Genomic DNA, 27467 nt, shown 5'->3' on the forward strand with positions numbered 1-27467 from the left:
TGTCGACGCCATATTCTCGCTCGTGCTTGTATGGAGTTTCTCATATGTTTTGTATCTTGCTCTACCAAATTATACCTAGTACTGGTTCTTACCTGCGCCCCCTCGCAGCCAATGACGCAAGATCCGGCCCTCTCCAAAAACTCGCGAGCCCAACTCTCTTTTTTTCGTCCGGGTAAACACCACAAGAAATGCATTTCTAAGCGGGGGGCGTCGCATTGATCCCTCATAAGACTCTGCCATTGCACCGTTCGATTTCCTCTTCTCATTTCCTTCCCTCTGCCTGCTGAGTCCCGTGAGGATATAGACTTTCCCTAAAGAAACCCTCATCTATCGACCCAGCATGTCCGACCCTCAACCGGTCCCTCGGCCGCCCGAGCACGTAGAACCAGAGGATGACGGTCTTCTTGACGCAGATGAAGCAGCCGAAGAAATCGTGGACGACGACCACGACCACCCCATGGATGACGAAGATGACGAATATATGGAAGGAGAAGAGCAGGAAATCCAACTGCAAAACGACTCTGCCGCACACTTTGACTCCCATACAGACAGTATATTCTGCATAGCGCAACACCCTACCAACCCATCCGTCGTGATCACAGGCGGCGGCGACGACGTCGCATACCTATTTGACGCATCAATACCTGGCACAACCCTAGACACCAACACGCCTCAGGGCGAGAGAAAAAGTATTCAACCACTTCAAAAGCTGGATGGGCATACCGACTCTGTCAATGCAGTAGCCTTCACATACTCCCGAGGTGAATACGTGGTAACGGCGGGGCTCGACGGGAAGCTACGCGCATGGAGGTCATCAGAAACCTCTGGCTCTGGAAAATGGACGTTTGTGGCCGAGACTGCAGAAGTGGAAGAGATCAACTGGGTAGCCCCTTGTCCTAACAAGGATCAGGAGAATGTGATAGCCCTCGGCGCGAATGACGGTTCAGTTTGGGTCTATCAAATCAATGGCGATGACAAGGCTAGCCCTCTCACAATCGTACAGGCGTTTTACCTCCATACTGCATCTTGTACCGCGGGAGCGTGGACGCCGGACGGTACACTACTTGCGACAGTATCAGAAGACGGAAGTCTGTATGTCTGTGACGTCTTCTCCGGAGGTCAGGCCGTCATCTCGTTCACCGCCGCAGACCAACGCTTTGAGGTTGAAGGCGGTCTTTACAGCGTGTCATGCACTCCCTCGATGGTCGCCGTGGGTGGCGCGGGCGGCAACATCAAAGTCATCGGCCTGCCTCAACCGGCTGATCAGGCCAAAAAGACTGGTGCCAAGGGCGCTGGGAGACAGCAGCAGGCCTCTTCGGCAGGACAGATCCTCGCCTCTCTGCAAGCCCAATCCGACGGTGTCGAGACACTTTCTTTCTCCTCTCCACCCCTCAACATCCTTGCTGCGGGAAGTGTCGATGGCTCGATTGCACTCTTCGATACAGCTCATCGCTTTGCTGTGCGGAGACATATCAAAGACGCACATGAGGAATATGCGGTCGTCAAAGTCGAATTCGTCAGGAACCCCCAGAAGGGTGGTTGGCTCTTGACTTCTGCTGGCATGGACGGCGTGGTCAGGAGGTGGGACGTGAGGGGCGGAACGACGGCGGCAGGTCAAGGGTTTGTTCAGGAGTGGAAGGGACATAGAGGGGAAGGGGAAGGAGGCGGCGTACTAGGATTCGTACAAGGCGGTGGTGGAAGCAGAATTGTCACGGCCGGCGACGACGGTGTTGCATTGGTGTTCAAAGCGGACATAGCATGAGCTGATGAGACACACGTTGCTTCATCTACCTGCTTCTTGTTTGTGCCAGTTGCATATGTTATGCAGCACGCTACCGTGGATCGTCGTTGGACTCGAAAATCAGTGCGAAGCGAGATCTCAAGTCCTTTCTCGAGAAGAGCTTTGAATACCAACATCATCCACGCTTGTCAGACGGTTCTCTGAGGCTTTGCAATTCAGGAAACGCATGCGCTGAGCCAGCCTGTCAGTCTGTGTCAGTCTATGCCAACACTTCCAGCATCTTGATGTTGACGACGCTGGTCATTCCACCTACAAGTATGTCGCCTGGAACTTCGTCCTGAGCACCCGAAAGTGATGGTTGGAATGCGCTAGAGGAACCGGGTGCAGTCCAAGAGACAAATAGAGTGCTAATATGATAGATGAAGAAATGAACTTGACGAATGCTCAAGAAGCCGTGCGATTTCTCTGACACTCCGCCCGTGCCGACTCGGCACATTCTCCCGCTTGGCCTTTCGTTGTTTCTCCGGACTTTCTGGCAGATGTCCGCGCACCACCCTCAGATACAGATGGATCAGGCACAATATCCGACTGGCGGGGTGTGTTGGGACGGATGGGAGAAGACGAGACAAGCGCGAAACGGACGAAAGTCTGCCGACGACAATGACGTCGCTGGCGGCGCATCGCATTTTCCCAATGCGGAACTTGCGTTTTCAACCATTGCATCAATTGACCGCAGCTTTGCTCGGCACTCCAATGGTATTTGATGTACCTACGAAAGGAGGAGGAACATACGTTTGGTAAGCACATTACTCTGAAGCGAAGTTCGCATATCATGTTTCACCGACAATCAGCGCAGAGGTGACCTGTCATGGAGATAGTTGTGCCCGCGGTCAGTGCCAATGGGCATGACGGAGATAGAAGAGACCGCAGGCAGGAGATATCGAGGATCGAGCGAGAATCTGAAGATGCCAAAAGAGATAAAGTACTCGAGCGATTCATCGCGCCTTCTCCCTCCATCGGTATAGCACCTGCACAACCACCGCTGTGAAGAGAAGAGCAAGGCCCCCGTCACGTCCTCTCGAGCTTGAACCGACCCCCCTTTGAAAACCAACAACATTCCATCGTCCGCCATGTCTCCTGCACGATTCACGGATAAACTTGCTGGCCAACGTATCCTTCTGGTCGGAGGCACGGGAGGAGTCGGCATCAGTGTTGCACAGGCATTAATTGAATTCGGCGCATCCGTCATCCTCTCGTCGTCACGAGAGTCCAAGGTCAAGGACGTGTGCACCCAGCTTATCCATGACTACCCAGATGCCAAAGGCCGCGTCTCCGGATTTGCCTGCGACCTAGCCAGCCCTACCGTCGAAGCCAATATCGAAGATCTGTTCAAGAAAGTCGGCGAGGTTGACCACATTGTTTACATGGCTGGAGATAGACTGCCGATGATCCCGCTCGAGGAGGTTACGCTCGAGAAGTGGCAAAAATGTAACCAAGTTCGAACGATTGCTGCGATCCTGGTCGTCAAAATCGGAACAAGGTTCATGAAGAAGGATCGACACTCTTCCATCGTCTTGACCGGTGGTTCCATCTCTGGAAAACCAATTGCTGGAGGCTGGTCTATGTTAGCTCTCATCGGGGCCGGGCTCAATGGTCTGGCGCGACAATTGGCTTTTGATCTGGCACCCATCCGTGTCAATTGTGTTGCTCCGGGTGTCATCGAAACAGATCTTTGGCAGGGTTTGGGTGAAGAAGGCAAAAAGGCATTCTTCGCGGGCCATGAGAGCAAGATACCCACCGGGAAGGTTGGACAACCTGTGGACCTGGCCGAGGCATACCTGTACTGCTTGAAGGATGCCAATGCGACAGGGATCGTGATCCATTCCAACAGTGGGACATTCTTGGTGTGAGGCAGTGGTAGGGTGGACCGGCAACTCCTGAGTCTCTATCACCACGTGGTGTTGGAGTCGGCTAGGGCATGATGAAAGTACTACATAGATACATTGGTCATGCAAATTCAATAAGGCGCTTTCCTGTGAGATCTCTGGCGCTCTATACGCCAAATCCTATTTTTGGAACCGGTCCACCAGGCGTGCGAGGCTAATTAGTGAGGTTCTCAGCCTCGTCGGTGGCCGTATCTAGCCTTATCACGTGGAAGGCTCAGTTCGCACTCCGCTCTGCTCTTCCATTGAGACTTTCCCTCGCTCTCATATTTCACAGAAGTCAAACATAGACCATTCAATTAGAAATTTTATTGTCGATATAAAGTTATCTTTGGCGCACGTAAGCTCAAGTCTGGAAAAACGCAGCAACTCTATAGGAGAAACTTCACTACTCTACCAGCGTTCCTTTTGATAAGCGACAAAAAGGGACACCAGAGGGGAGATTCTGACGCCGCCCCACAATCTCTCTGAGCAGCGAACTCACGACTCTGTCTCCAACCAGCCTCAGGCGGATGTACCGGACTCCCACGCGCGTCAAGTTCACGACCATCCGCTCACCCCGAATCCTCCAGAGAGGGACGAAATCAGCCGCAGCAGCAGGGAAACCCGCCACCACCACAACCATGGCCGCCACCCGCCCGACGCATTCGCACACGGGCACGCCCCTCCCGGCGATCCTGATGCTGCACGGCGGCGGGTCCAACAGCACGGTCTTCAAGATCCAGTGCCGGCGGCTGATCTGGAACCTCGAGAAGCAGTTCCGGTTCGTGTTCGTGCAGGCGCCCATCGAGGGCACGCCCGGGTTCGGCATGCTGCCCGTGTTCGCGTCGTGCGCGCCCTTCTACCGCTGGGTCAGCCGCAAGTTCCAGGCGGGCGAGAGCGACCGGGAGGCGACGCCGCGGGCCGAGGTCGAGGCGGTGGACCGCGCGATCCTGCGCGCCATGGAGGCCAACGGCGGCGTCGACAGCTTCAAGGGCATCATCGGCTTCTCGCAGGGCGCACGCCTCGTGCCGGGCCTGCTCCTGCGCCAAAAGATCCAGGAGCGCGACAACCCGGACCACCACAGCCCCTGGAAGTTCCGGTTCGGCGTCATGATTGGGGGCCCCTTCCCGCCCATCTCGCTCGCCGAGGCCGTCGACGTCGCCGACTACGACCTCCTCAAGCAGGTCCCCACCGTGCACGCGTGGGGCCGCGACGACCACGTCAAGCCCGGCTGCGTCGAGCTGATGAAGGCCTGCGAGAGCGACCACTGCTTCCAGATGGATTTCGACGGCGGCCATCACCTGCCTCTCAAGGACGTCGAGGCGAAGGATCTGTGCGATCTGATCATGGCCGCGTGGTATGCCGCCGGAGGGACCTACGGGATCAGCGCCGACGAGACGTACTGATGTCTCGATATGAATGGAGGGGGATGTTGGGATGTGAGGGATCGACTCATATGCGATTGTCTGAATGGGGAAGGCAAAAAGGGAGCGTAACGACATTTTACGATGATTAGAGTATAAAACATCCCATATTACTAGACTCTGACGATACGCTGCAGGGGTAACTGTCAAGCCCGACATTCATGAATTGCCTCTTCGTGGTCCCAGATGTATTGGCACATATTCGAAATGGCAAATTACTGGCCTTATACCAGTATTGCCCTTCCAAGATCTTCTTTCATCCTCCACCAGCCATATTCCCCACGGCCCCGGCTAGTTCTGAGAACAAGATGCCCTTCAGCACATTCTCGCCCTGATGCTCTGCCCAGTGGCCCGCATCGATCAATCGGCGCTTCCAACCCTTCTTCTGAGCCTCGGTGAGTTCTTCCCATTTCTTCAACGTCTCCTGTTTCACGACTTCAGCGTCCGACTGTAGAATCTCGGTGGAGATTTCGCCTAGAGACTGCTCCCGCACAATGATGGCTTTCGGAGTTTCCAAATTGGAGTTTTCTTCTACAAGATCCTTTAGCGAGTCCGTTGCCGACGACAACGCGGAAGAGAGACTGGAGGTGATTTCGTCCACGGAGCTTTTGAACTCTTCCGTTGCGCTGTGCGCCGCGACAGGAATATCTGAGGCGGCGGAAGTCATCCGGTCGGCAAAAATATAGGGTTGAGCGACAAGTTCGCGCATACGCGGTGACAGCCAATTCGGGGCGCCGAGGATAGGTGGCACCGCACCACGGATCTCGCAGAATGCTTGCATGAGGAATGCAACCAAGCCGACGACCACAAGCGCGAAGAAAACACTGAATGATGTTTGCACCGCCTCGGAGCGCCCTGGAGGGACGAGCACATATCGCGGGGTCTTGGTTGAGGTTGGAGGAAATGGACGGAGCGGGAGGTAATGGACCACGACAAATTTGTCAACGCCAACAGATGCCAGGCGAAGGGATCGGGGCCCAGCAGTGCTGGTGGCCGGAAGAGTTGGTCCGGTAAAGCTCGACAAGACGAGTCGAGTAAGCGGTCCGTTGTGAACGGCTTTGAGGAATGCATACGACCTGAAAATACTCATTCCAGCCTCCTGAGAGTAGTCCAGCGCCAATACCTCAATCGAGCTGTCTTCTCCGGACTGTCCTGCGACTGCAATCACGAACTGCTTCTCGCCCTGCTCCGACTCGGTCAGGCAGCACACATCCAGGCCCACTGCCGCTTTTATAGACTTGTTGAGTTGTTTGCGTAGGGATATGCGAGCTTGTGAACAATCTTGGCTGACTCGGAGGACCAATAGATCTGCTCCAGTTCGCGACGGGCGATTCCTGAGAAGTAGCAGGTGACGAGGGGTTAGAAAGCGCAAAGCGCGAAACTTGGGTCTCTGTGAGGGCGGCAACGAGGTTGATATCTCTGCCGCCCGAAAGAGGGATGTTGGTGCATCAGGCTTGGATGATGTTGGGAGCTGCTGCATAAATACTTCATCATCGGTACAATATGCGAGCAGATAGCCACCCTTCCCGTCATCTTCAACCGCCAAATCCACGTCCCCTGCTTCGCGTTTACCAAGCTCGACGCGAGAAACCACATCATCCGGCTCAGGTTTTGGATCCGGGCGGAATACAATAACTTCGTTGGTCGGAGCAAGTCCAGAAGCAATAGCCGCGAGTCGAGGTTGGCCGGTCATTTTGGTCGGTGAAAACCGCAGAACTCTCTGATATGTCTCGTTCTTGGTGGTGGTTGCAGATTTGAACAGCGCAGCTCGACCCAAGGGTTGGACGCCCTGTGCTGAAACCACTTGCTTCTCCCCATGTTCATCCACAGCACTCCCATCAGCCTTCCTTTTCCTTGCGGGTAGCCCAATTCTAAACGATCTCAGATGTTCATTCTTTCCAGCGTTCTGATCCGCAACAGAGCTGTTGATGCCAGCAAAAGCAGTGAGTGATGCCGAGGAAGAGTCAGCAACGGCAAGACTGGTAACGGAGTCTTCGTCGCTAGCAAGTTGAATGTCAATCACTTCCTTCAACTGGTTCCTTTGCGAGGTATCGATGAGGGAGATTTTGTTGGGAACCCCGGTGGATGACGAGCCTCCCCCTCCGCCGACGAGCAGGAAGTCCGGATTGAGAGGGTCAAAATCGGCAGCGTAGAGCGGGTAAGACAATTGTGTCCTGGAAGAAGACACGGTGGGCGCCATCTCAGGGATGGAGCGACTGAGCTAGGAGATTATCGTAGCACAGGGAAGTCGAGGAGGTAAGAGGCCGTGTCCAAGAGGTATACGGTAGAGTTATAGGGTCAGAGAATTCTGCTTCTTCCCACAGCGTTGGTGGATGGTCTTTCACAGACGCACCAGCAGCCAGCGGCCGGTATGGACAAGTTGCAGTTCCCAGTTCCAAATTCGCCGATTCCAAGGTGGACGTCAGTGCCTTCGCTTATCGATAACGTTAGTGCGAACTCTATTCTTCTGCATCACGTGCACATCACGTGAGCGCCAAATCCATACCAAATCAACCTGCATCTGCTTCCAATTCACATTCAACCCAAATACCTCCTCTCCCACTCCCGGTCTCCAACGCCCAAATCCGTTGCAGACAGACGTTGTCGCCCTTAAGTACGCCGTGGCTGCTGACCCCCTTCTGTGCTCCCAGTCATGCGCAGGAGATCAACATACATCACTCACCCCAGTCGCGCTGTCAACCCCGATGATATCCAAGTTCGCCAACGCCAGCTTCTACTGGGGGCATTGAAAGCAGCACGAGAAGAACGCTTGACATTTGGCCTCGAAGAACTTCCGGCCGAGGTAGCCGAATACTTACGCGAATGCCATGAACTTCATGTCCGTTGGGCACCAGAACATCCCTACAACACAACAGCTCCATTCCTGTCAAGGATCTCCCCAGGTCTACATGTCCAATACACCCCCTTGCACGAAGGCCAGGTCGATCGACTTTGCAATCTTCTTCGCAAAGTGTTTGGGAAACAGCTTCGATGCGACTCGCCAGATGCAACCTTCATCAGCCCCCCTTTGATCTCCGAACGCTTCGCCCAGACTTCGTCCCTTCAGTACTACTCTCTTCTCCCGTCGCTCAAGCCTCTTGTTGCCTACATTTATCATGCTGTTTGCGCACAAAACGACCTACCGTGTCTGCACACGGTATCCCTCCTAAACATCGCTGATTCTGTGGATTTCGATTACGATAGTATTTCTCATGCTCTCACCTTCACCGTTTTCTGGTCAAAGCAGCCAGCCGTATTCTACGACCCAGTGGGGGAGTTCACAACTCTTGATGCGTGGAATCTCGACGTGCAATCCAGAAAGGACGACAGAGTCGAGGTCGGTATTCTGAGCGCGTCACCAGCGACTGATCCCTCAGACCTTCAGCTATCAGGCTTCCTTACTGTTGTTGGAGAAGATGACCATCCGAAAGCGACGCTTTTCAGTTTTCCCTCCCGGCATCATTCCTTTGGTCCAGACCAAGCAAGGTTCCAGGGATACAGTGTTTCATTTGACGAGCCTACTGGACTGCATCCGACCTTACGAATCTCTTTTCCCTCGGCGGTTTCACTGACCGAGCCTATGAATAAGCCGCCTGGGAGTGTTTGTGCATTACAGACCTATCTAACTCTTCCTTCGCATATCTTTGCCGACAAATATGCGTTTCTCAGCAACGACCCTCTTTTTCAGAAGTTACACCACGTTGGTCAATTGCATTCTATTGCAGGTGAGACAGATTTGGAGGCCCCGAACTATGTCGTCAGAAAATGGGGTTCGACCATGCTTCTGGAACTCCAGACACCAAATAGCAGTGTTAGAGAAATGAGTGCTGCTAATGACGTGTGGGATGTAACTATACCACTACATCTACGATATCTGGAACCGAAGAATGGCAGCTCTTCGGAGGTCGAAATGCCTTGGCCTATTGTCTTCTGGGCCTGCACTGCTGACGATGGCACCAAATTTCCTGTAAATCCTTTCGACAGAATTCAGCTTGGATTTGAAGGGTTGTTTGGCCCCAGGACTATGTTCTACCATCTCGACCCAGTACCCACCGGGGGTGCGGCTCTAGGAAGACTGGTAGAGCGCATCTCTGTTCCAGTCTTGGATCTCAACGCTGCAACCCCGTCAACAATCGAATACCTGACCATCGGTGCAATTGCACTCGGATTTTTGTGGGTGCTGTTGAAGCTGAAGCCATGGCCTACGGCAAGATCTACTCGCGACAAGCAGGTCTCGGGGACAAAAAAGAAGCAATGAGACGTTACTTCACACTCCATTGTGTACGCTCAGATGATGCGAGGACTTTGTGTTTATCATGGCGGAAAGCCAGTCAAGCACACCGTGTCATGCCTTACGTGACCATTCCAGCTGTTCCTTTACTATGCGCCTGTGCTGGACCCGGAGCTCGAATCGCTGCTTGCGAAGCGGAATAGATTCCTTCGGGATGCCCCAGATCTACCGCTATGACAAGCCTTGTCGGAAGTCGCTAAAACCACGCAGACGGAAGCCGCAGAACAAGTGACAGGGCAGACCCTTGCGCCTCTATTCCCTACGACTAGCTAGCAAGCTGGACTGCTCGGGAAGAGAGAAGAGTCCAGGACAGAAGAGAAGGGTTTCAAGGTGAATATACTTGATTGCCACCCGCTTCGAGCGACTCAACTCAATAGTGGAGACTGATTTCGATGCACGCTTATCTATCTCGTGTCCAAACGCCCTCCGATCAACTACAGCGAGATTATTCCATGGCGAATCTGCGAATGTTCAAATTCATGTTTGATACAGCAGGCCCGCGAACATGCCGAGCCGCACTGAGAAGCACCTTCTGATGATCGTCCGCTCCAGTTTCGATCCGCCATCCGGAATATTCGACAATGTTTTATCAAAAAAGCGGGTTATATACATCCGCATGTTCTCGATGCATCATGTGGAACACTAGCGTCATGGAGACCACGTTGAGTGAACAGTGTGGGCGTCCGCGGGCCTTGGAAGTCGTTCGTTCAATGTCCGCATCAGACCCAGTCGCCTTTGCGAGTATGGTGTTTCCCTGCACGGGAGATATCTGCGAAAGTCTCATCTAGGAGCGGTTTTCGGAGATGAGCTGGGAAGGACGTCGCACGAAGGGCTAAGCACCCTGAAGTTCGATTCTCGAGGTGAGATTGAGTGATAGCGTTGGAAAACTAGATACGTGAACACAGTGAGCAAGGAAAACACCAAGTGTCGGATCTAGATGTATCCGTCAACTCTAGCTAGAAAGTGCTATAATGTCCTGAGTGAAGGTTCTCCGCCCACGTGTGTGAGAAGCTCACGAAACGCTTCATAGCTGGATGTGCTGAGTGCCATCGTTATTTCCACCTCCGACGTCAAGCCCAAGTTGACTGCATCACGACGAAGGTAGAGGAGAACCGTGTGGTACGGAGGACGTCGGTGGACGGGGAAAAGGGGTGTAGGGCAACGCAAAGCTCAGCCTGACCGAGTGACAGAAGGACAACCTGTTTTCGGGCCTTGTACGTGGCGAGCGTTTCGTAGAGAGGCAGCGGACCGTGAAACCGGTGACCAGCCTTGCCGTCCGAAAACCAAGCTCTTTGACCTATCTTTGAAGTTTGTGTCTGTTTGCCTTTTTATCTCCAGCATCATCAGACTCCTGGGAGCACAGGGTCCTGTCCTCGGACATGGAATCCAAAGACCTCTTGGGAACTTTTGGAATGTGAAACAACGCGGCCACGTTGAAAAGGCGGCCGCCGACGCCGGGCCAGATTTTGAGGCAATGTAGCGCCGAAATGATGCAGGCCAGCCAGCCAGCCATTGCTCTTCTCTCGACGCCGACCGGCGGACAGAAAAGGTCCTGTGCAACGCCACGTATACGAGCATCAACGGGCTCACAACAATGGTGGCGCAGGGGGAGAAAAAAAGGCAGCCTCGGAGACGAAGTGGATGATACATACTTTCGAGAACTCCGCAGGTTCCCGGAAACTAGGGTAGTCCGAGAGATTGGCACGGGGGGCCAACCGAAGACGAAAATGCCTTCTGAACGGTAGCCTGTTGCCTTGGACTACTGCTCGTAATAAGTGGTTCGGAGCCCAAGATGCGCAAAAGGTAAGCTGCCTTTCTCATAGCCCCTGAGGCCCAATCTCGATGACACCAGCAGGCGGCCGTACGCGCCAGGTTGGTGCTGAGAAGTCATTCGCGCAGACGCTGTTTGGTTCCCGGGGGAATCCTGAATCCGTCCACTAGGCTGCGCGCCGGGGGCCTTTGCGATGCCTTCGAAATGACCCACCAAAAAGTTGGCAGCTAGGTTAAGTTCGAAACTTCACACCGCCAGCGTGCCTGAGCGTCTGGAAGGCGAGGCAAACAGGGGCGCAAAGTCGATGCACTCGTCAGTCAGACCTTTTGCTATCTCGCATGTACTCGGAGGTACTACTCCGCAGTAGTCACTGGATCCACAGCGAGGGCGGCTGGGAATGTTACGGAGAAGACCCAGGAGCAAGGCGTACACAGGACTTGGTCGATGCAAGGTTTTCTTGACACACCTCGACGTTGTATGTAGTGCCGCCGAATCAGATCCCGATGAAGCAGGCAAGGCAGCCACCCGCGTCGTCTTCCTAGCGGACCTGCAACGATTTTGGGACGAAGTGCAGATGGGCCAGAAGCGGTCACTGGGAGTGATATTGTGGCACGCCCGGTCCGAATGTTGCAACCTATTAGTAGTGGTCGCCTTTTTCCGATGACGGGAAAGACCAATGAGGGTCTGAAGGTAGGTCCTTGCGTGGTCAAAGTGGAGAGTGCAAGCAACGGAGTGCTGGTAACCAACCCAGACCCTCGGCCACCGTTCAACCAGGGCGGCGGCGGATCTTGTGACGCACATGTTGCCCCTGAGAGAGCTGAAAGAGCAGCATCGAGGAGTGCCTTTTTGACGTGATCTGAACCGCCTTTTGCCGCAGTACCCCGTCTCAAAAGGCACAGAAGTGGGTTTAACGAAATGAAAATCCAACAGAAGTTTTGGCTGTTCCCCTCTGAATATCATTCGCCTCAGGCGACAGTCACACGCATCATCAACCCAGCCACGACGAGGGTGAAGTCTCCGATGATTCGAGGTTGCATCGTGGTAGGCTCAGCTTAATCCCTCACTGTGCTGGGTACTTAATTCGCCATTGGGGCTATGCTCGAAGGAAAAGAGCAGCATCACGTGTTGAAACAAGCAGGAGGACCGTACCCTCGGCATGGGGTGCACTTGCCAGCAGTGTGCGATGATCTGGGGGTGTCCATGGCATAGAAGCCAACATGTCCCTTGTAGGACAGACGTCGAAACTTTCATGGTGGTGGCGAACGGGCCATCCCCAAAGAAGATTCTAAGGCTTTGCCTCATCTCTCATCCCACAATTGGTGCCATGGTTTTGAAAGCCGGCCTCCGGTTTTACTGGAAGAGAGACCTGTCCATCATACTCGTAAGGTCTGGGGTTGGCATTCTTGTGAGAGTGGCGATCAGTGAATTAAGGCTGAGCCAGCATTTGCCACCGCCAATCGTATAGACCAACGTCAACAGCAATGCTCGTGATCGACATATCGCTGCTATCCATTGTCGCCCTGACTTTCAGGGAGCTGTACTAACCCAGAAACAAGCTGTCCGGCAAGGAAGAAAGCGGGCAGCCTTGGTGAGGCTGAGCAGCAATATGCGGCTGGGGCTTCAAATACAATACAGCGAATAGTGACACTCGAGACTGTGCTTGTTATTGCGGATCGTGAGGTTCCACGACGGTCTCTGCGCACAGGAGACAGGATCAGCTCTTGTTGACAGCGAGCCACACTCCTCACGGAAGGAGAAGAGAGAAGAAGTCAAAAGAGCGTGGCGAGCTGAGCGGCTACGAGATATGCTGCTAGCTCTCGGTTGCAGCAGCTGAATGCAGACGACGGAAAAATAGGTTTTCCCGAATTGCTAAACGAACTGGGTGCGCAAAAGGACTGTCCGGGAGGCTTCGGCGCGTTCCGAAGCTCACCAGCCACGTGCTGCGGCTGTGCTGCTGTGGCGCTGAAGCTAGAAGCTGTCCTAGAATGTATTAGCACTAGCTCAAAGGCTGGCGCGCTCGACCGAGACTTTTCTCTCGACGACAACTCAGATTCACGTTGTACTTGAGTCTCTATCCATCGGCGACAACATTGACTGCAACTTCATATGGAGTAGCTGTGCATGGAAATATCAAGCCTCGTTGTACTCTTTACAAACAGCCTGCTTCAGGGTGACGATCACTCCAGGCCTTTCTCGACACCATGCCTGGGATCCACATGTCAGGAAAGTTGGTCACGGTCTGCATTTGAGAAAGGCCAACGAGTATGATATCTAGAGGAGTGAGGCTACACCAATGGATTTCTTGGAGTCGAAAGCGCTGCTGCTTGCAATTCCGGGACCATTTTGCGCCTGGAAACACACTCAGACTCTGTGGATGCATCAAGTTGGACCAGCAAGACGCCAGCCTTGTGCGTCGCTCACGCCATCTTCGAATTCACAACTCTTGGGTAACCACAGGCCAGGAATAAGCCCACTCAACTTGTTTCCGTGCATCCTCTGTTGGTCAGGATGAAGACGTCCCTAAGGCACACCATAGACGCTTGTCTCAACGATGACTGGGTTGCTACCATCCGGTAAGGAAAGGAGAGTTCGTGTTACGACTCCCACAGCCTCTTCAGAAGACAGTCTTCTGGGCGTCTTGGCACCTGAGTACAGATCTTGATAGACAAGGAGATTCAGGTTTTGTTGGTATGTCCCTCCCTTCTACTTCTTACATTCATCGCACAGTACAGAGCAGCCAATTCTTTTCCGCCGCCGAGTTCTCTAGACCCGCTCAGGTAAGTAAAGAAGACGCTACTCGCCCAATATGTACAACTCGCAGGCGGATAGCCTTCATGAATCGGGAGGAGAGAACAGCTTGATGTGAAGCACAATTCATTCATCGACAGACCAAGGCGGATGCTCCTGGCACTAGGATCGACTACACGGCAAGGTGAGCACGTGCGACAACATCCAATCCAGGGATTGCTTCCTCTCCTTCCACTCGGCAGAGAGCCGCACCATCGAGAGGCAGCCTCCAGAGGTGACCACAGCACCACGACTCAGCATGTCCCCGTGGTGCCATCAGATGTACGCTATCGACCTCACAAGGGATGCTACAATGGCTAAGGCTCACTGAGCAATGTCCGAGGATGCAGCCCGGCAGATCAGAGCACGGGAGAAATATCTCAGCACGCACGCAAGCCGCTTAGGAAGGCTAGTCCCAAGGTCACATGCATCGAATCAGGATGCACGGATTTGTGGGATCGGAGGCTTTAGTGCGGCCTGATAGGCTGGATAGCCCTTAGTTTCGGCGGTCACGCTCCCATTGGTTCAAGCTGGACGTAGTGCCTGCCTGCTCAGTTCTTTCGGGGGTCATCATGCTCCCCCTCCACCCTTCTCTCGTTTCCCTCCCTTCCCTCCCTCCTTTATGTTATATTGCGTTGGTCCTGCACCAGATGCAGGGCTTGTCGCCGTCATCCGGACCATCTGTTTGCCATCATTTCCAAGCTTTGGAGCGTTGCAACTATTCTTATAGTCGAGCCATTGATATCGATGAGACCCAGTAGCGGCGTCCCGCCGGATTCGAGGCGTTGTATCGCGAAGACATCTCTCTGTATTAAGAAACCAGTCATGGCTCCAGTGAAAAGAGAAGAGTGTGTTCTTTTGCCCTCCCTCTCCAAGAGATGTATTCTATGCTGATGCCTGAGGGATTGCAGACGCCGACGGATTCCACTCACAGCATTCACCTTGGTCACCGTCCCGGAGGACCCAATGCTGTCGGTGTATCTGAGGAGCCGGGAGGCCATCGACATAAGCATGGAAAAGAGGATGTCTGGCGCCAAGCTGGAGGCGCGTTCAAGCTCTTGCGCGACTTCGCATTCAACCGAGGGCGTTCCCCAGCTGCACCATGTTCACGACCCCTCAATCGACAAAGACAAGCTCACCGGTAGACTCCGAGTTGCCAGGATGGAGCTCGAGCTCGACAAGTTCATGGCGACTCTGACGGCAGCAGAGTCGCCTGACGCCGTCGTCGAGACAATTGCTTCGACCAAAGGCCTAAAGTCTCATGACAGCCGCGAGACAGGACAAGGAAAGAATTCAAGCCATGCCTCCACATTCGACTACAAGTAGGCATTGCACCTCACGTTTTGGAGCCTGCAGTAAGAGCTGCTAGACTGGGTTGTGCGGGGGACAGCTATGCCGGTTCTAATGAGGGAAGTTGGCATGGAGAGAGAAACCTGAAACTCTGGAGTCTGGGATGAGCGGGGTCTGTTGTGAGTGTTTCGGCACGTGAAGTAACCCATCATCCTAACCGGTGTAAAAAATTACGTCGCTTCTCAAGCGCACCTTGACAACATGATAGCCCCTTTGACCTGAGGTTTTTCTTTTTAGAAATGCATTAACTAGTCTTATTTCAAAAAGATTCGTTGCAACCTCCCCTTTTCCTCCTCCGAAAAGCAGGCATATTCGATTTCCCTCCCCAGATAAGAAATGCCGTTATAGATCCCTACTCCAGCGAGCGAGGTGTAGACCGGGAAGGGACAGAACGCAGATCGGCCGTTTCCCTTAATACTGGGCTGGCTTGACAGTAGGTAGACCTGTCGCGGCCGGGTTGTTCAAAGCCTCAAAGTCGTTCTTGGGTTCCTAGTTCGGCAGGTAGGTAGAGGGCTGGGGTCGCGTCCACCGCTGTCTGTCTAGGCTCTAGGGTCCGGTTCATTACTTCGCCTATCCCAATATTCCCCAATCCTCCCCTTCCTTCCCTCCTCTTCCCAAAAACGTTCCTATTCTCCCCCCATTCGTCACAGATCCTATCGGTCTTCCCCGATCTAACCAGAGAGCCAAGTCCCTCCAGACTGCGGCCACGCACATGGTCATGGCAATCAACCTACGGCATACTTGTGGTCAAGGAAGGGAGAAAAAAAAACACACGTGGCTCGTCAATTGGCTTCAGAAGTCTGCTGCATAAGGTGTTCAACATATTGCTGGTTACTTGAAAAAGAACAAGTACAGTCGAGGCGGCCTCCATCCTGGCTTCTTTCTACCCGGATCACCCATCCATGCCTGCTGTTAGCTAGTTGAGTTGGCTTCCCCCCCAAAATATTGCAAACAGTCCGCCTCCGCACAATCTCACACGTCCTCACTTGGCGTTTCTGACGTGCACGCCGAGTGTGGCCACTGACAGGGGCCCGTCCAGGTGTTTGTTGATTTCTTTCGATAAACTGCCGGGTAAGGCAATCAAAATCCTTCGTCCAGAAAGATCGTCCGGAGCCGAAATGGCAGCGATGGGTCAAGCACAACGTCGGAACAATCTGACGGGCCCGATTACCCACCGGATTCGCCGCTGGCGGCTTCCAGATGTCTTCGAAATCAGACGTCGGTCATTTGCAGATCAAGTTCAGCGGTGATGGGCGTTTGAACGCGCAACGTATGCATCGATGCATTCTCCGAGAGCGACAAAGCAAAGCTGGTGCAGCCAAATTGCTTTGTGGAGCGGTCATATGTTATGTAGCGATTCAACTGCGAAGCGTCAGCGGCAGAAGGGAAGGAGTCAAAGTCCCCGGACTTACCGATGCAAGTCGAACTCCCAGCCAGAGACACCGCTCTGCCCGTGGTGCTGTGTGGCTTGGCAGTTCCAATGCGCGTTCATCTTCATCCACCACGTCTCCCTCAAAGAAGTCCGACGGGAAATAATACGGCGCCCAGACCAGGCCGCGGATGGGAAAGTCTTCGGGCAACTGTCTTCCCGTGCCAGACTGTTGTTGAGGGAACTCTTTGGATTCGACGTGCGCGTCAACCACACCGGATCTGCTCAAACTGTTCAAAGAAAGGACCAACACACTCCACGGAACATAATTTTCGACGTAGATCAGAGCACCTGGAACGTATGATAGTGACCAAAGGAATGCTAACGTAAGATGGAGGAAGGGTAGGATGTTGCGGTCCCCAAGCTTGGCAGCGACAATGGAGATAGCCTTGGACCAGACGGGAAGAGCGTACGAGGTAACTTCATCTGCCGATGTAAAATTGACATTGACACGATGTTCCGGAGGTGGAGGAGCCTGTCGGAAGTCGCTTGCATTGATGGGTCCATTTTGTTCCCAGAACTCGCTGTGAATGCGTTGTTTGGCCATGGGGTCGGGGGTGATCGTGGAGCTGCATTCCTGCTGCTGCTGCTGCTGTTGCTGCTGCGGATCAATCTGGGAGCCTCGAAGTCCATCGCGGTCAGCACGGAAGGATTTCCATAGGAAGTTCTCTTCCGACCCATAGTCGAGAAGGAAGGCAATGAGCGCAGAAGCCACCTCGGGTCCCTGGACCTTCCAATTGACACCGGATCGAGCTATGTGGTTCTCCAATTCCGATGTAAACTGGCCAACCTGAAAGCAATACTGGTCGATGGAACCCTTGGTGAACAGAAGGCCGGCGGCAGTCACCAGAGAACTCTCGAGCTTTGAATATTTGGAATGGGTCGAATCCAACCTAGACTTCTGGCCTGAGCATGCGTCCAATAAGGGGTTAAACAATAGCATAATGGAATCCCGGGCGTTGGGGAACGGGTTGACAGAGATAAGGGCCTTTGAGTAGTGAAACAATTGGCAGACAATATTGGGCCTGGCGAGAACTGCAAGGTGATGCTGGATCCTCCCGGTGTCGGGCGAGCGGTCTGCGGCCTTCTGGTACCACATACGAGCAACGTTGGACCACGTCTCTCGATCTCGTAGGTCAGCTTCTTCGATAGCCATCCGATAGCGAGCTAAGTCGCCCAAACATTCTATCCAGGTCTCGTGGAAAGCGGGCACGGATTCCATGAGAAGCCCCATCATTTGATACGCGAGGTACACAAAGCTGAGCATATGCTCCAAAGAATACGGGAGACGATGACGGAGCAGCTCAAGGAAAGAATGGATACCATGCCTCCACATGCGGGCCGGCATTGCATACTTTGTGGGCAGGCGCCACAATGCCGGTGATGCTGTCGGGTGTTGGGATGCCAGGAAAAAATCATGGTGCTCATGGAGGAGGGTGCGATGTAAGGCGATCAATGCCTGCCACTGCTCGTTGGAGAGTTTGGTGGTGGTTTGAGCTTGTTGCGCACATATCTCGACGCATTTCTTCTCGACCATGACAAGGCCAGCGTAAATGCCCTTGACCTCGTTGACGAGCTGTTCCTGGGAGATGGGCCGGGTTTCAGGCTGGAGTAAGGGTTTGATGTCGGCCTCGGCCGAGAAATCATCCTGGGACGAGTGAGCCGACGCGGGTCGTGCATCATAGCATCTCCTTTCCGACTCTGCGTGCTGAGCCAGAGTACGACTGTTCTGACGAGACTGGTGTGGGACGGGTGTCTGCTGAGAGGGTTGGTAGCCCCCTGCTGAAGGCGACCGTCTACTCGAGTCGGGGGGTGGAAAGTGAATGCGTGAGAATTCGTGCTCATGGCGGCCGGGAGAGTAGGCTGGAGAGGCCGAGCCCGGTCCGATCTTGCTGGGTCGCCATTCGGATTCGGCTGCTGGGCGGTTGGATGATCTTATTTCATTGGCCCGTCGGAAAGGTCTGGCAGAGTCTTCAAGGCTCAAGTTGTTCAAGGACTTGCTAGGCTCCTGTTTGATTGTCGGCGAAGTATGGTTCTGATAACTCCCGGTCCTACGCCATGAAAGATTCAGAATCCTGGTAGGTGGCCAGCAAGAGGGAGAGAGAGAATGGTACCTTGGTAGAGGAGGAGGCTGCTTCCGGACCAACAAGTCAGCGGCAATGGCCGTGTGGGCCGATCCGCCACCGCGGGGTGGAGTGGATCTCAAATGCGGTAACCGTTTATCTCCGGGATTCGGATAGGCCATGGTATCGAAAGCCCCTAGGAGCAACGGCCAAAAAGGTTTTAGCGTCAGTCCTCGGTGTCAAGTTCTTCCGGAAAATATCTTGCAGTGTGCGAATGTGCAAAGTTGGCGCGGCCAGGGACTTTGGAGGGGCTTTTGGGTATTTTGTGTCTGGAGGGATGGTCCTAACTTACCCTAAACACCTCTCTCTCCAAGCCAGAGAAAGATATCAGGTGCTTGTGCACAGGGAGGGGACCACGATGCCACAGTCCCGAGGTATTGGGCTCCCAGAAGTGGTGAATCTAGAGAACTGACCCTCTTTTAGTGTCTGGGAGAGGATACAGATTCACGAGATTGAGGATTTCGAAGAGGCTCCCTTTTGTGCTCGCTGGCAGGACGACCTTAATATCTCGCACCTTGCAGGCGCCGAAAGCGGTCTCTGCGCGTGTCGGTCGAGCTCCCTGTCATCATCTCCATGAGGTGCCACCTACACCCTACAGGCCGAGTGGGGCAGAAACAGGTGCATGTGTTTTTGGCCCAGGTTCGCGAACCACTCCACTCAAAAAAAGGCAGCCACTACTGCGTATTAGTGCTGCTCACAGAGCCGCATTCATTTCGTCCACACCAATACCCCCTCACCCCCCCTCCCTTCCATGGATCCGCCCTCGTATCCTCGCTGTGTGCTCGTTGCTCACCTATAGTGAAGATGGCTAAAATCTTCTCACCGTCGAGGGGAATTGAGGCTGGATTTATAGCCTCCGAACTCGTCTTTCAACCCCATGATTTGTCCTCGCGTATCGACATGTGAATGAGTCACAACTCGACGCTTCTCCCCCCTTCACCACTCTTCTCTTTCCCACCAGGACAAACCATCTGGTCCACCATAAGGCTGCACTCTGTACTTCCCCCCCCCTTCCCCTGAGGCTCTGGCCGGTAGACCAAACATTTTTTATTCCCAAGTTAGATTATGCAGCCAGGCGCCGAGCCGAGTTCCTCAGCCTGATGATTCATTTTATAGGTAGAAGTTGGCCTACATGTGCTGGTTCCATCGATCTGCCTCCGTGCAGGCACTATTGGCAATAGCGACGACGCCTGCGTCATGGCCTCATTTTAGGTTGCTATGCCATGTTCGCCCGCCCAGCGAGCCAGCTTGTTGCTATCTGTCCTCCCTCCCCTCCAACATCCCTTCACACCCAACCACCTTTGAACATGCGAACCAACGAACTTTGGGGGTCGAGGCTGCCTTCTTCGTTTTCCGCCTCTAAGCGTAAGTCGGTGAAGCGGCTGGGATGTTAAATCTTGTCCTCCTACGTCCAAGGCATTAATCGCTTGCCAGCAGAGCAGGAGGATGCGCTGTGATCTACATCGTCCATGCCTCACTCTTTGCCTATCCTCTGAAAAGTCATCTCGAGACTGACGTATGGACTACTGTTTCATTCTCTGAACTCCCCTTCTACCCTTGAACTCTTGCGGTGGTTGATCGAGATGATCCAAAGCACGACGCAGGACAGCCTCTTTGACGTTACACTGGTTCAACGGATTCGGGTGTAGACAGTGATACTTTGCAGTGGTGAACACTGGACGGGCTGCTGACCAAATCTCAACGCTTCCTTATACGTCTAGCTCTTCTCTCCTCCGAAGAAACCCGTTCCCCTGACTGCATCCTACGTCGTTACAATCCATCACGGAGACTACGCCGCCGTCGCTGCCATTGAGATCCTGCTTGCACAAAAGAGGTGGAATAACTTGATAAGGCGTCGAAGGAAGGCCGTGCTACGTCGGAAAGAGAAGGATACACACACACACCTCACAGAATACAATCATATCTCCAAAGGCTAGGAAGGATCCAATATCAAGCTTGACACGTTGGACAGGCTCATCAGCTTCAAAGACACCGGCCTCTCGTGTCGACTGCTCAAAGCTTCCAGCAGTGACTCGCCTGCCTCCTTTCTCAACCGATGATGGTTGTCCATGAAGTGACAGCAAAGGTAACACGGTCACACTGCATGCGTTTGGAGCCTTTCTTGTACTCTACACTTGATGGACAAAACCTCGGCTCTGTCCTCTGCAAGGTCATCGCCGTATAACAATCGCGAGCAACCTCCAGCACACTCCCTTCGGAGCGATTCCTGCGAGTCCTGCACCTCACTTTTGTGCCTTCTGCCTGCGGAATCTCCCCCCAAAACTCATGAAGCAGCTTCATACTTACTCATCTTCATTCCACGTGCATCTTGGACCGATAAAAAGCATGCTCTTTGTCTCATTGGTTCGGCTGTTGGTTGATGGGTCGCTGCGCCGTCATGCAGAAGCGAGAGAGCATTTCGCCACCCTTAGGCAACTGCGAGGTCGCTTTGCCTTCACGCCACGGATCTCATGTCTTGCCACATGGATTTTCCGTCGTGAGTGCTTGCACGTTGTCATTGAGTGATGAGGGAGATTCAAATAGCGCTTCCGCCGGCCGGATCTGTTTCTTCCTCTGTGCAACAGCTCCGAGCAAATGGCGGCTTAGATGGATGACCAGGCTCTTCATGCCAATGAGGTGTGTCTTCAAGCACCTCGTATCAGCCATGTCTTTGCCACTTTCGCTCCAGGTCCAATCACTCGATACTTAGAAGGAAGGTCGTTCCATGAGCCCACGTTGCTCTCTACGAGGCCTCGCAAGAAAGAGTCACGGAACGGACGAAGACGGAAGTACAGTGGAGAACAAAATGTCGGCCCATGCCGGTAATAGCATGTCGCCTGAGACTTCTTGCGATGAATTATTGCAACCCCACAGCCTTTTTCCCAGATGCCTTGGTCAGACATCGTCATGGCCGTGGCTGGAGTGGTCTCCTCGCGTCCTGCGGACGCTTTGGCTTGCGCACTCGACTCTGCGACAGCTTGCTGGTATTAGGTATCTAGGAACTGTCTGATTCTCGAAAAGCCTCAGGCGTGTTGCGAAACAAAGCGAGGACGTCGTCTAAAAAAGCAGCACTTTCCGTTTCAGGCCACGTCTCCTGCTGACCCTCTTCCCCCAATTCGAGCTATGGTTTCGATGGACGGCCCTTGCATGCCTTGGGTCATGATTGCTTCCGCAACTGAGTGCGGGTGGCCCTCAACCTGATTATATGCAGCTGGAAGGCAACCTGTTGGCTGTGCATGTCCTCTTTCGACCAAGTTGACCATTGCACCGGCCATCGGTAACCGATTGAGGCCAGCATCCGAAGCAGAACGTTGTGCTAGGGGAAATGAATGGCCTCGTATTGGTGGTCTCGTCGCGCATCGTTCAAGAGATGAACCACTACGGGGATCTCCAGACACCAGTGCAGACATATCGCCAATGGGATGCATGTGTCTCAAGTCGATGGAATATCAGCCTCATGTAGACGTGGACGTACTCTTTTGCGAGTCCAAGAGCTTTCAGGTGAGCATGTTCTTGGTGTGTTTCATCATGTGCCTGTACCAAGTATGTTCTCCCCTAAGCCGGTCAGCCTCAGCCTCACCGGTTGTCACCATGCAGCTTAGATCTTCTTCGGGCCCGCTCGCACGAATCATTTGTCAACCTCATCCGCATCAGCCAGAAATCTACTGTCTCATGTTTCTTTGGTCGCCTTCTGTGATCCTGCCCCCCAAACATTTGCGAGACTGAACGATCAAAGCGGGGGACATGTCTGAAACTTGATATTTCGTGCCTTATGTGACTGGCACGAAGGCTTCCCCAGTCTTGAAAACCCTTACTCCCTGGAGGGCCCGTGCCTGTGCCCGTGCCTGTTCATGTTCATTTCGCAACGGAATGTGCCCTAGCCCTGTGAGGGGTCAAAAGGCAGAAAAGGCAACCGATTCTCATTACCCGAAGAACGGGCTGACACTGAGATGTAACTTTAGGACTGACTCGGCACGGACATATTTGTTGTGTGCCTTCAATTCCCTTTTCTCGGGGGGCCACCGCCATTCTCCCTTTATCCACGTCTTCGGCCTCCTCAAGTCTTGATCTCACCTTCCTCTTGGTCAATCTAGGGTGGTGGTGTACCCGCGTGCTCGGCTGGGCTTATTCGTTCGATCTTTTAGGAACGCCTTGTCTCTGCGACAGCCTTACGCGAATGCCGTGGATATGCATCTTTTAAGCGGATTCATCCACCCCGCCTGCAACAGTACGGATTTGTCTGTATCAACGGGTGCTGGCTTAAGGCCTGCGCCCGATGTCCAGGCCAGTTTGGGCGTCTTCGCTTCCTCGTATCTTGTACCGAAGGTTCCGCTCTCCCTGAGCTACGCGCACACAGATTGGGTGTTTCACCAACGACGAGTTTTACTTCCACCCAACGAGTTCACAATGCTCTACAGCACTAAAATTGCAGTGTGCTGCTTGAGGCATGTCATGAAGACTTTGCCTGTCACACGGTTGGGCCGCACAGTCTGCGTGGCTCCAAATGGGCTGGCCTCGACGCAAACAAACCGTCAACTGACCTGCTCGTCACGAATTTGCCGTTGCATACTCCGAACCAATGGAGTGATGTTTGGATATGGATGTTCCTTGCCGTGCATCATCTGCAAGGCGACTGTACCCGAAACTGACCGGGACTTGGGTTCATTGAACTCCGGGCTGAACAGAGACCTATTGGACCGAGGCGCGAGGGAGTTTATTCTCTATCAGACGTTCGTGGTGCGAACGAGAATTAGAGTGGCTTGCGACTGGCTGGAGAGTGAGAATCGGCCTGATCTTCAGCGCCTCTTATCAAAATTGTCGTTGTTGAACAAAGTTGGTAAGCTCCGTGATTCTTGGGCTGGAAGTTACACCCATGATCTCATCGAAGCTACTCCGCCTCGCCCCCAAAATAAGGCCTTTTCAGAATACCAGAAAGAGATGTAAGAGGAAAAAAAAACTAACGTCCCAAGCCCAAGGCAACAAAAAAAAATGGGGCAACGGCAACGTGTGAAACCGGTGTGAGGGTCAAAATGGTAAGGCTGAGCGAGCAGATACGAGGAAAAGTGTTCACCTTCCTTTTACAAGCCGTGCCCCCCCAAATTACTTTATCAGCTGCTCCGAGGAAAGGCAAAGAGAGAGGTACGTGCCGAGTCTTCCAGACCCGTCCTTGCTTCTTCCCGCTGTTGAAGTGATTGCCGTCGAGGACGGGCCGGGAACAACCACCTTTGGGAGACAAGCATCGCGTCAATCCGTCCTCTCTTCACACTACCCCTGTTCTATTTTCGGGACAGCTGAATTCTCGAATTGCCCCATCTCTTCAATCACCTGTCCTTGCTCAAAAGGCAGGGAACCATGACAAGCGGCAACCCACAAGAATCTGCAAGAAAGGGGTGAGCGAAATACAGACTTCCAGCTCCCAGGATCATGGCAGGCAGAACTGTGTCCCATCCTAGGCCTCCTATCATGGGACGACGAAATCTCTCCTGACTCCAAAGGTGAAGGAGACCCCCTGAGGCTGGCGGAGATGGATTCTGACTCGGATAAAGAAAACTTCTCTCGTCCGACAGCATGACTCGAAGGGTTCTCGGTGACTCGAGAAAGGTCCGTCTGTCCCTCTTCATTTTTCTTTTCCAACCTGCGCCACAAGGGGAAAAAAAAGAGAAAAGAATAGAACGGAAGAGAGAGAAATCAACCAAAAAAAGACCCTACCTCTCCTCTGCCTTTCTCCCCTATCGCACTTCGACCATTTCCTCCATCCACCCGTTTTGATGGATTCCATTCGTTTTTTCAATTTGCATTAATATGGTGCTCCACCACGGCCGCGCCGCGATGGTAAGTCAATTGCGTCCCTCGGAGTCGAGTACACTCGAGTCGTCGAGAGATTGTAGCAGTTATGTTTTCCTCGTCTCTTGTCTCTGGAACACCCCCCTTTACTGAGTAATACTCCCAACGCCACGTTCGAGTTTGCGACGGTTACGGGATCCATTTCGCTCAAATCTCCATCTCCCTTTTTTTTTCGCTGTGTGTTACATTGAAATCGCATGCCCGATTTGTATTTCTTTTGCCGATGTCGAGTTCCACTCTCCTCTCCCGTTGAGCATCTTTCGACTTCTTGCCTACGCTTCCATCACAGGGGGTTCAAAGCGGCTCTGGAAGGGGGTCCGCTGTCCTCTATCCGCCGGCGGTGGAGGAGGGAGGGAGGACTTGTCTCGTTTGGCTGCTGCTGCTACTGCTGCCCCCCTTCTAGTACTCCGATTCTGTTCCCATCCATACTTATACACGCTGACCTCGCATTGTCATTGTCATTGTATGAACTTCCCAGGTTTCCCTGACACTGGCGCCCGAAATCTGAATCCGTGGGTAGACGCTCACTTGCGTCACCTAGTGGGCGTCGGGATGTGAGAAGAAACGTCTACAAAGAGAGACACCCGGAAAAGAATACCTATATCCCCGTCCGCCGCCATCGTGCTGTCCAGTGGCTGGTTGATTCGGAGCCATAGTAGCCTCGAGCGCGGGGGCTACCCCAATGGCTATGCCTGCTCGAACGAATGTAAGCGATGAAGTTAAACTACAAGCAACCCCGGTTTCCGCAGTCGAGAAGACCTCTGCACGGAGGCTGTGAATGCTTCCGGTGATCGTGAACAAGACAATCTTTTGGCTCATCTATATGGGGGACAATATGCACATGACATGCAAGCCGAACAGAATCAGCTCCAAATTCACCCCACGCTCACAAGACATGCACATGGATCTCGTACATTATAGCCACCTGTACAGCGAAGCCAGCCTTGAATGAACGTCGCTTGGGCAGTTTCTGGATACCCTCGCAATCCCCGGCCTCAATCTGAAGATCCGACACTGCAATTCGACGTAGCTTTGACCTTCAAGACAGAAATACTCTTCTTGCACGTGCGACGTAACGGCGGCAAATCGGACATTTCAACCTACCATCGCCACCAACCCCGTCCAGCTGTTCCAGAAGGGAGCGAGGCCGCCGGACTCGTTCAAGGATCAGATCTGAGCACCAGCGACAAATGGCGACGTGCATGCAGGGCTCTAACAATGTGTCAACCTTCTGCTCACAACATATTCTGCAGGCGATATTAACAGTCATCTCCTGCGGCTCAAGCGATCGTGGCCGATGAAGCTGAGAGTCGATAGGATTGACCTGAGGGTGTGTATGAGGGTTGTCTTGCTCGCGCCCAGGCGCATCCGCTACTCGCAACGAGATTCCGAATCTTTCGAATAATTCTTGTTCGTCCCTTCGCCGCGGATAATTCGCCATGGGACCGCCTCGCCATTCTGTATCCCCGTTCCGGGGCGGCCCAGTGCCCAGAATACTGGCCGAGACTTCTGTTTGCGTTTCTTGAACGCCTAAAGGCCCATGCTCAATAGATGATCTCTGCTCTTCCGCTTGTCTATAGCGATTCCAAGCTCGACCAAACATTGCGGAGATGGGACTCTGATAACTTTCGGACTCGATTTCCTCTCTTGTACCGAATGGATTTGTAAAATGGGCTATTCGCCCCCTTCTCGCGGTCGACGGGTCTGAATCACCATTTGGGTTCGGCTGGCGGACCGCGGTTCTCTGTGACCTGGGTTGCGGACGGCGCTCTCCCAGCTGGGTTGCATGGGGTAGCCTCGCTTCACGGGCCCGTCGAGACTGATTCATATCATGTAGGGTTTCGTTCATTTGGGGCTCAGCCGATGTTCTGGGATCCCTGGGTTGTCCGGTGCCGCTGGGACTGTAGGTTGGGCCGAAGATAAGTGAAGTCCACTCACTGACAGTGGTTTGATGTCCATCGTTTACACCGTCAAAAGACCACGATTGCTGCTGGGAATTGGAGAGCAGGAAGGGATTGTGATGTGGACGGTCCATGTTGTCACTCGGTGGAACTGCGGGCTGGTCCGACAGAACTGTAGCATGGGGAATGGGAGGGTCTGAAGGGTCAGACGCAGGTGTTGTAGACTGTGAGTGTAGATTCCAGTAATCTTACGATGCAAATTAACAATATGTTAATGAGCGAGCGACTGAAAGTTGGAATTCGGTGATGCCGGCGATGATGACATGGTATGAGCAGAAAGTAAAGGAACATGGTTGCTGCACGTACCACGACACTTCCAGCAGTAGCGTTGCCAGCGCCTGCCTTGAAGTCTCATGCCTTGGCCGTCAATGTAGAGCGGGTAGGCAGTTGCCTGGGGTGGTGTCAGTAGAGGAATGGAGGCATCGGAAAGGGCAGAGAAACGGGGGTGGGAAATGGCATACGAGCGGTCTCTTGTCTGCGCAGGCGCAGCATCCAGGCACTGCGGTCAGAGCACAGCCGATAGCCGGCTTGTGTTCACACGTCTCTGCCATGGCGCAACGCGAGGGTAATGTAGCCTTGTCGAAAGGGGCTTGGGAACAGTTCGAAAGCCCTAGGCTTATGCCTTTTGCCGACGGGACATGTATGCCTTGGAGTCTGCGGCCAAGTGGTCTGGCAATGGCCCTTCCTGTGCAATTGCTTGAGTCCTTGCTGGGGAAATCGTGAATACTCTACTCTAGCCCAAGGAGATGAGCACGACGGGTTACGGTGTATGTTATGTGCCTACGTCTGTCGCTTCGTACCGGAACGGAACAAAAAGTCCC

General features: G+C 53.5%; 9 protein-coding genes across 12 annotated transcripts; 6 read left to right on the forward strand and 3 right to left on the reverse strand.

The window, feature by feature from the left end:
- Window positions 1-171: 171 nt before the first annotated feature.
- Window positions 172-2218, forward strand: PV07_07135 (uncharacterized protein). Its single transcript, XM_016394191.1, has one exon. The coding sequence runs from the start codon at window positions 341-343 to the stop codon at window positions 1760-1762; it is 1422 nt and encodes a 473-aa protein (XP_016247610.1). The 5' UTR covers window positions 172-340; the 3' UTR covers window positions 1763-2218.
- A 1754-nt stretch (window positions 2219-3972) lies between these two features.
- PV07_07136 (uncharacterized protein) lies at window positions 3973-5259 on the forward strand. The gene has a single exon (XM_016394192.1). It carries the CDS (start codon window positions 4197-4199, stop codon window positions 5070-5072), a length of 876 nt encoding a protein of 291 aa, XP_016247611.1. The 5' UTR covers window positions 3973-4196; the 3' UTR covers window positions 5073-5259.
- PV07_07137 (uncharacterized protein) lies at window positions 5179-7464 on the reverse strand. The gene has a single exon (XM_016394193.1). The coding sequence runs from the start codon at window positions 7288-7290 to the stop codon at window positions 5347-5349; it is 1944 nt and encodes a 647-aa protein (XP_016247612.1). The 5' UTR covers window positions 7291-7464; the 3' UTR covers window positions 5179-5346.
- A 196-nt stretch (window positions 7465-7660) lies between these two features.
- On the forward strand, window positions 7661-10474 carry PV07_07138 (uncharacterized protein). Its single transcript, XM_016394194.1, has one exon. It carries the CDS (start codon window positions 7744-7746, stop codon window positions 9346-9348), a length of 1605 nt encoding a protein of 534 aa, XP_016247613.1. The 5' UTR covers window positions 7661-7743; the 3' UTR covers window positions 9349-10474.
- Window positions 10475-14586: 4112 nt separating this feature from the next.
- PV07_07139 (uncharacterized protein) lies at window positions 14587-15265 on the forward strand (the record flags this gene model as incomplete). Its single annotated transcript, XM_016394195.1, has 2 exons — window positions 14587-14787; window positions 14851-15265. The coding sequence occupies exons 1-2, from the start codon at window positions 14687-14689 to the stop codon at window positions 15263-15265; spliced, it is 516 nt and encodes a 171-aa protein (XP_016247614.1). The 5' UTR covers window positions 14587-14686.
- A 669-nt stretch (window positions 15266-15934) lies between these two features.
- Window positions 15935-19626, reverse strand: PV07_07140. 4 transcript variants are annotated; one of them, XM_016394199.1, is made up of 4 exons: window positions 19134-19626; window positions 18833-18977; window positions 16702-18769; window positions 15935-16651 (listed from the first exon to the last, which is right to left on the reverse strand). In XM_016394199.1, exons 2-4 carry the CDS (start codon window positions 18961-18963, stop codon window positions 16502-16504), a joined length of 2349 nt encoding a protein of 782 aa, XP_016247618.1. In that variant the 5' UTR covers window positions 18964-18977; window positions 19134-19626; the 3' UTR covers window positions 15935-16501. The 4 variants fall into 4 exon arrangements, with proteins under 4 accessions (XP_016247618.1, XP_016247616.1, XP_016247617.1 ...); XM_016394197.1 differs by having other exon boundaries at window positions 16702-18977; XM_016394198.1 differs by having other exon boundaries at window positions 18833-19626.
- Window positions 19627-19957: 331 nt separating this feature from the next.
- On the forward strand, window positions 19958-22499 carry PV07_07141 (uncharacterized protein). The gene is made up of 2 exons (XM_016394200.1): window positions 19958-20206; window positions 20279-22499. The coding sequence occupies exon 2, from the start codon at window positions 21222-21224 to the stop codon at window positions 21549-21551; it is 330 nt and encodes a 109-aa protein (XP_016247619.1). The 5' UTR covers window positions 19958-20206; window positions 20279-21221; the 3' UTR covers window positions 21552-22499.
- Window positions 22500-22510: 11 nt separating this feature from the next.
- On the forward strand, window positions 22511-24512 carry PV07_07142 (uncharacterized protein). The gene has a single exon (XM_016394201.1). It carries the CDS (start codon window positions 23030-23032, stop codon window positions 23783-23785), a length of 756 nt encoding a protein of 251 aa, XP_016247620.1. The 5' UTR covers window positions 22511-23029; the 3' UTR covers window positions 23786-24512.
- Window positions 24513-25459: 947 nt separating this feature from the next.
- PV07_07143 (uncharacterized protein) lies at window positions 25460-27409 on the reverse strand. Its single transcript, XM_016394202.1, has 3 exons — window positions 27108-27409; window positions 26953-27037; window positions 25460-26833 (listed from the first exon to the last, which is right to left on the reverse strand). The coding sequence occupies exons 1-3, from the start codon at window positions 27195-27197 to the stop codon at window positions 25725-25727; spliced, it is 1284 nt and encodes a 427-aa protein (XP_016247621.1). The 5' UTR covers window positions 27198-27409; the 3' UTR covers window positions 25460-25724.
- Window positions 27410-27467: the final 58 nt, after the last annotated feature.

The sequence above is a fragment of the Cladophialophora immunda genome, assembly GCF_000835495.1.
Source record: "Cladophialophora immunda strain CBS 83496 unplaced genomic scaffold supercont1.4, whole genome shotgun sequence".
In the NCBI taxonomy this organism is placed as follows: Eukaryota; Fungi; Ascomycota; class Eurotiomycetes; order Chaetothyriales; family Herpotrichiellaceae; genus Cladophialophora; species Cladophialophora immunda.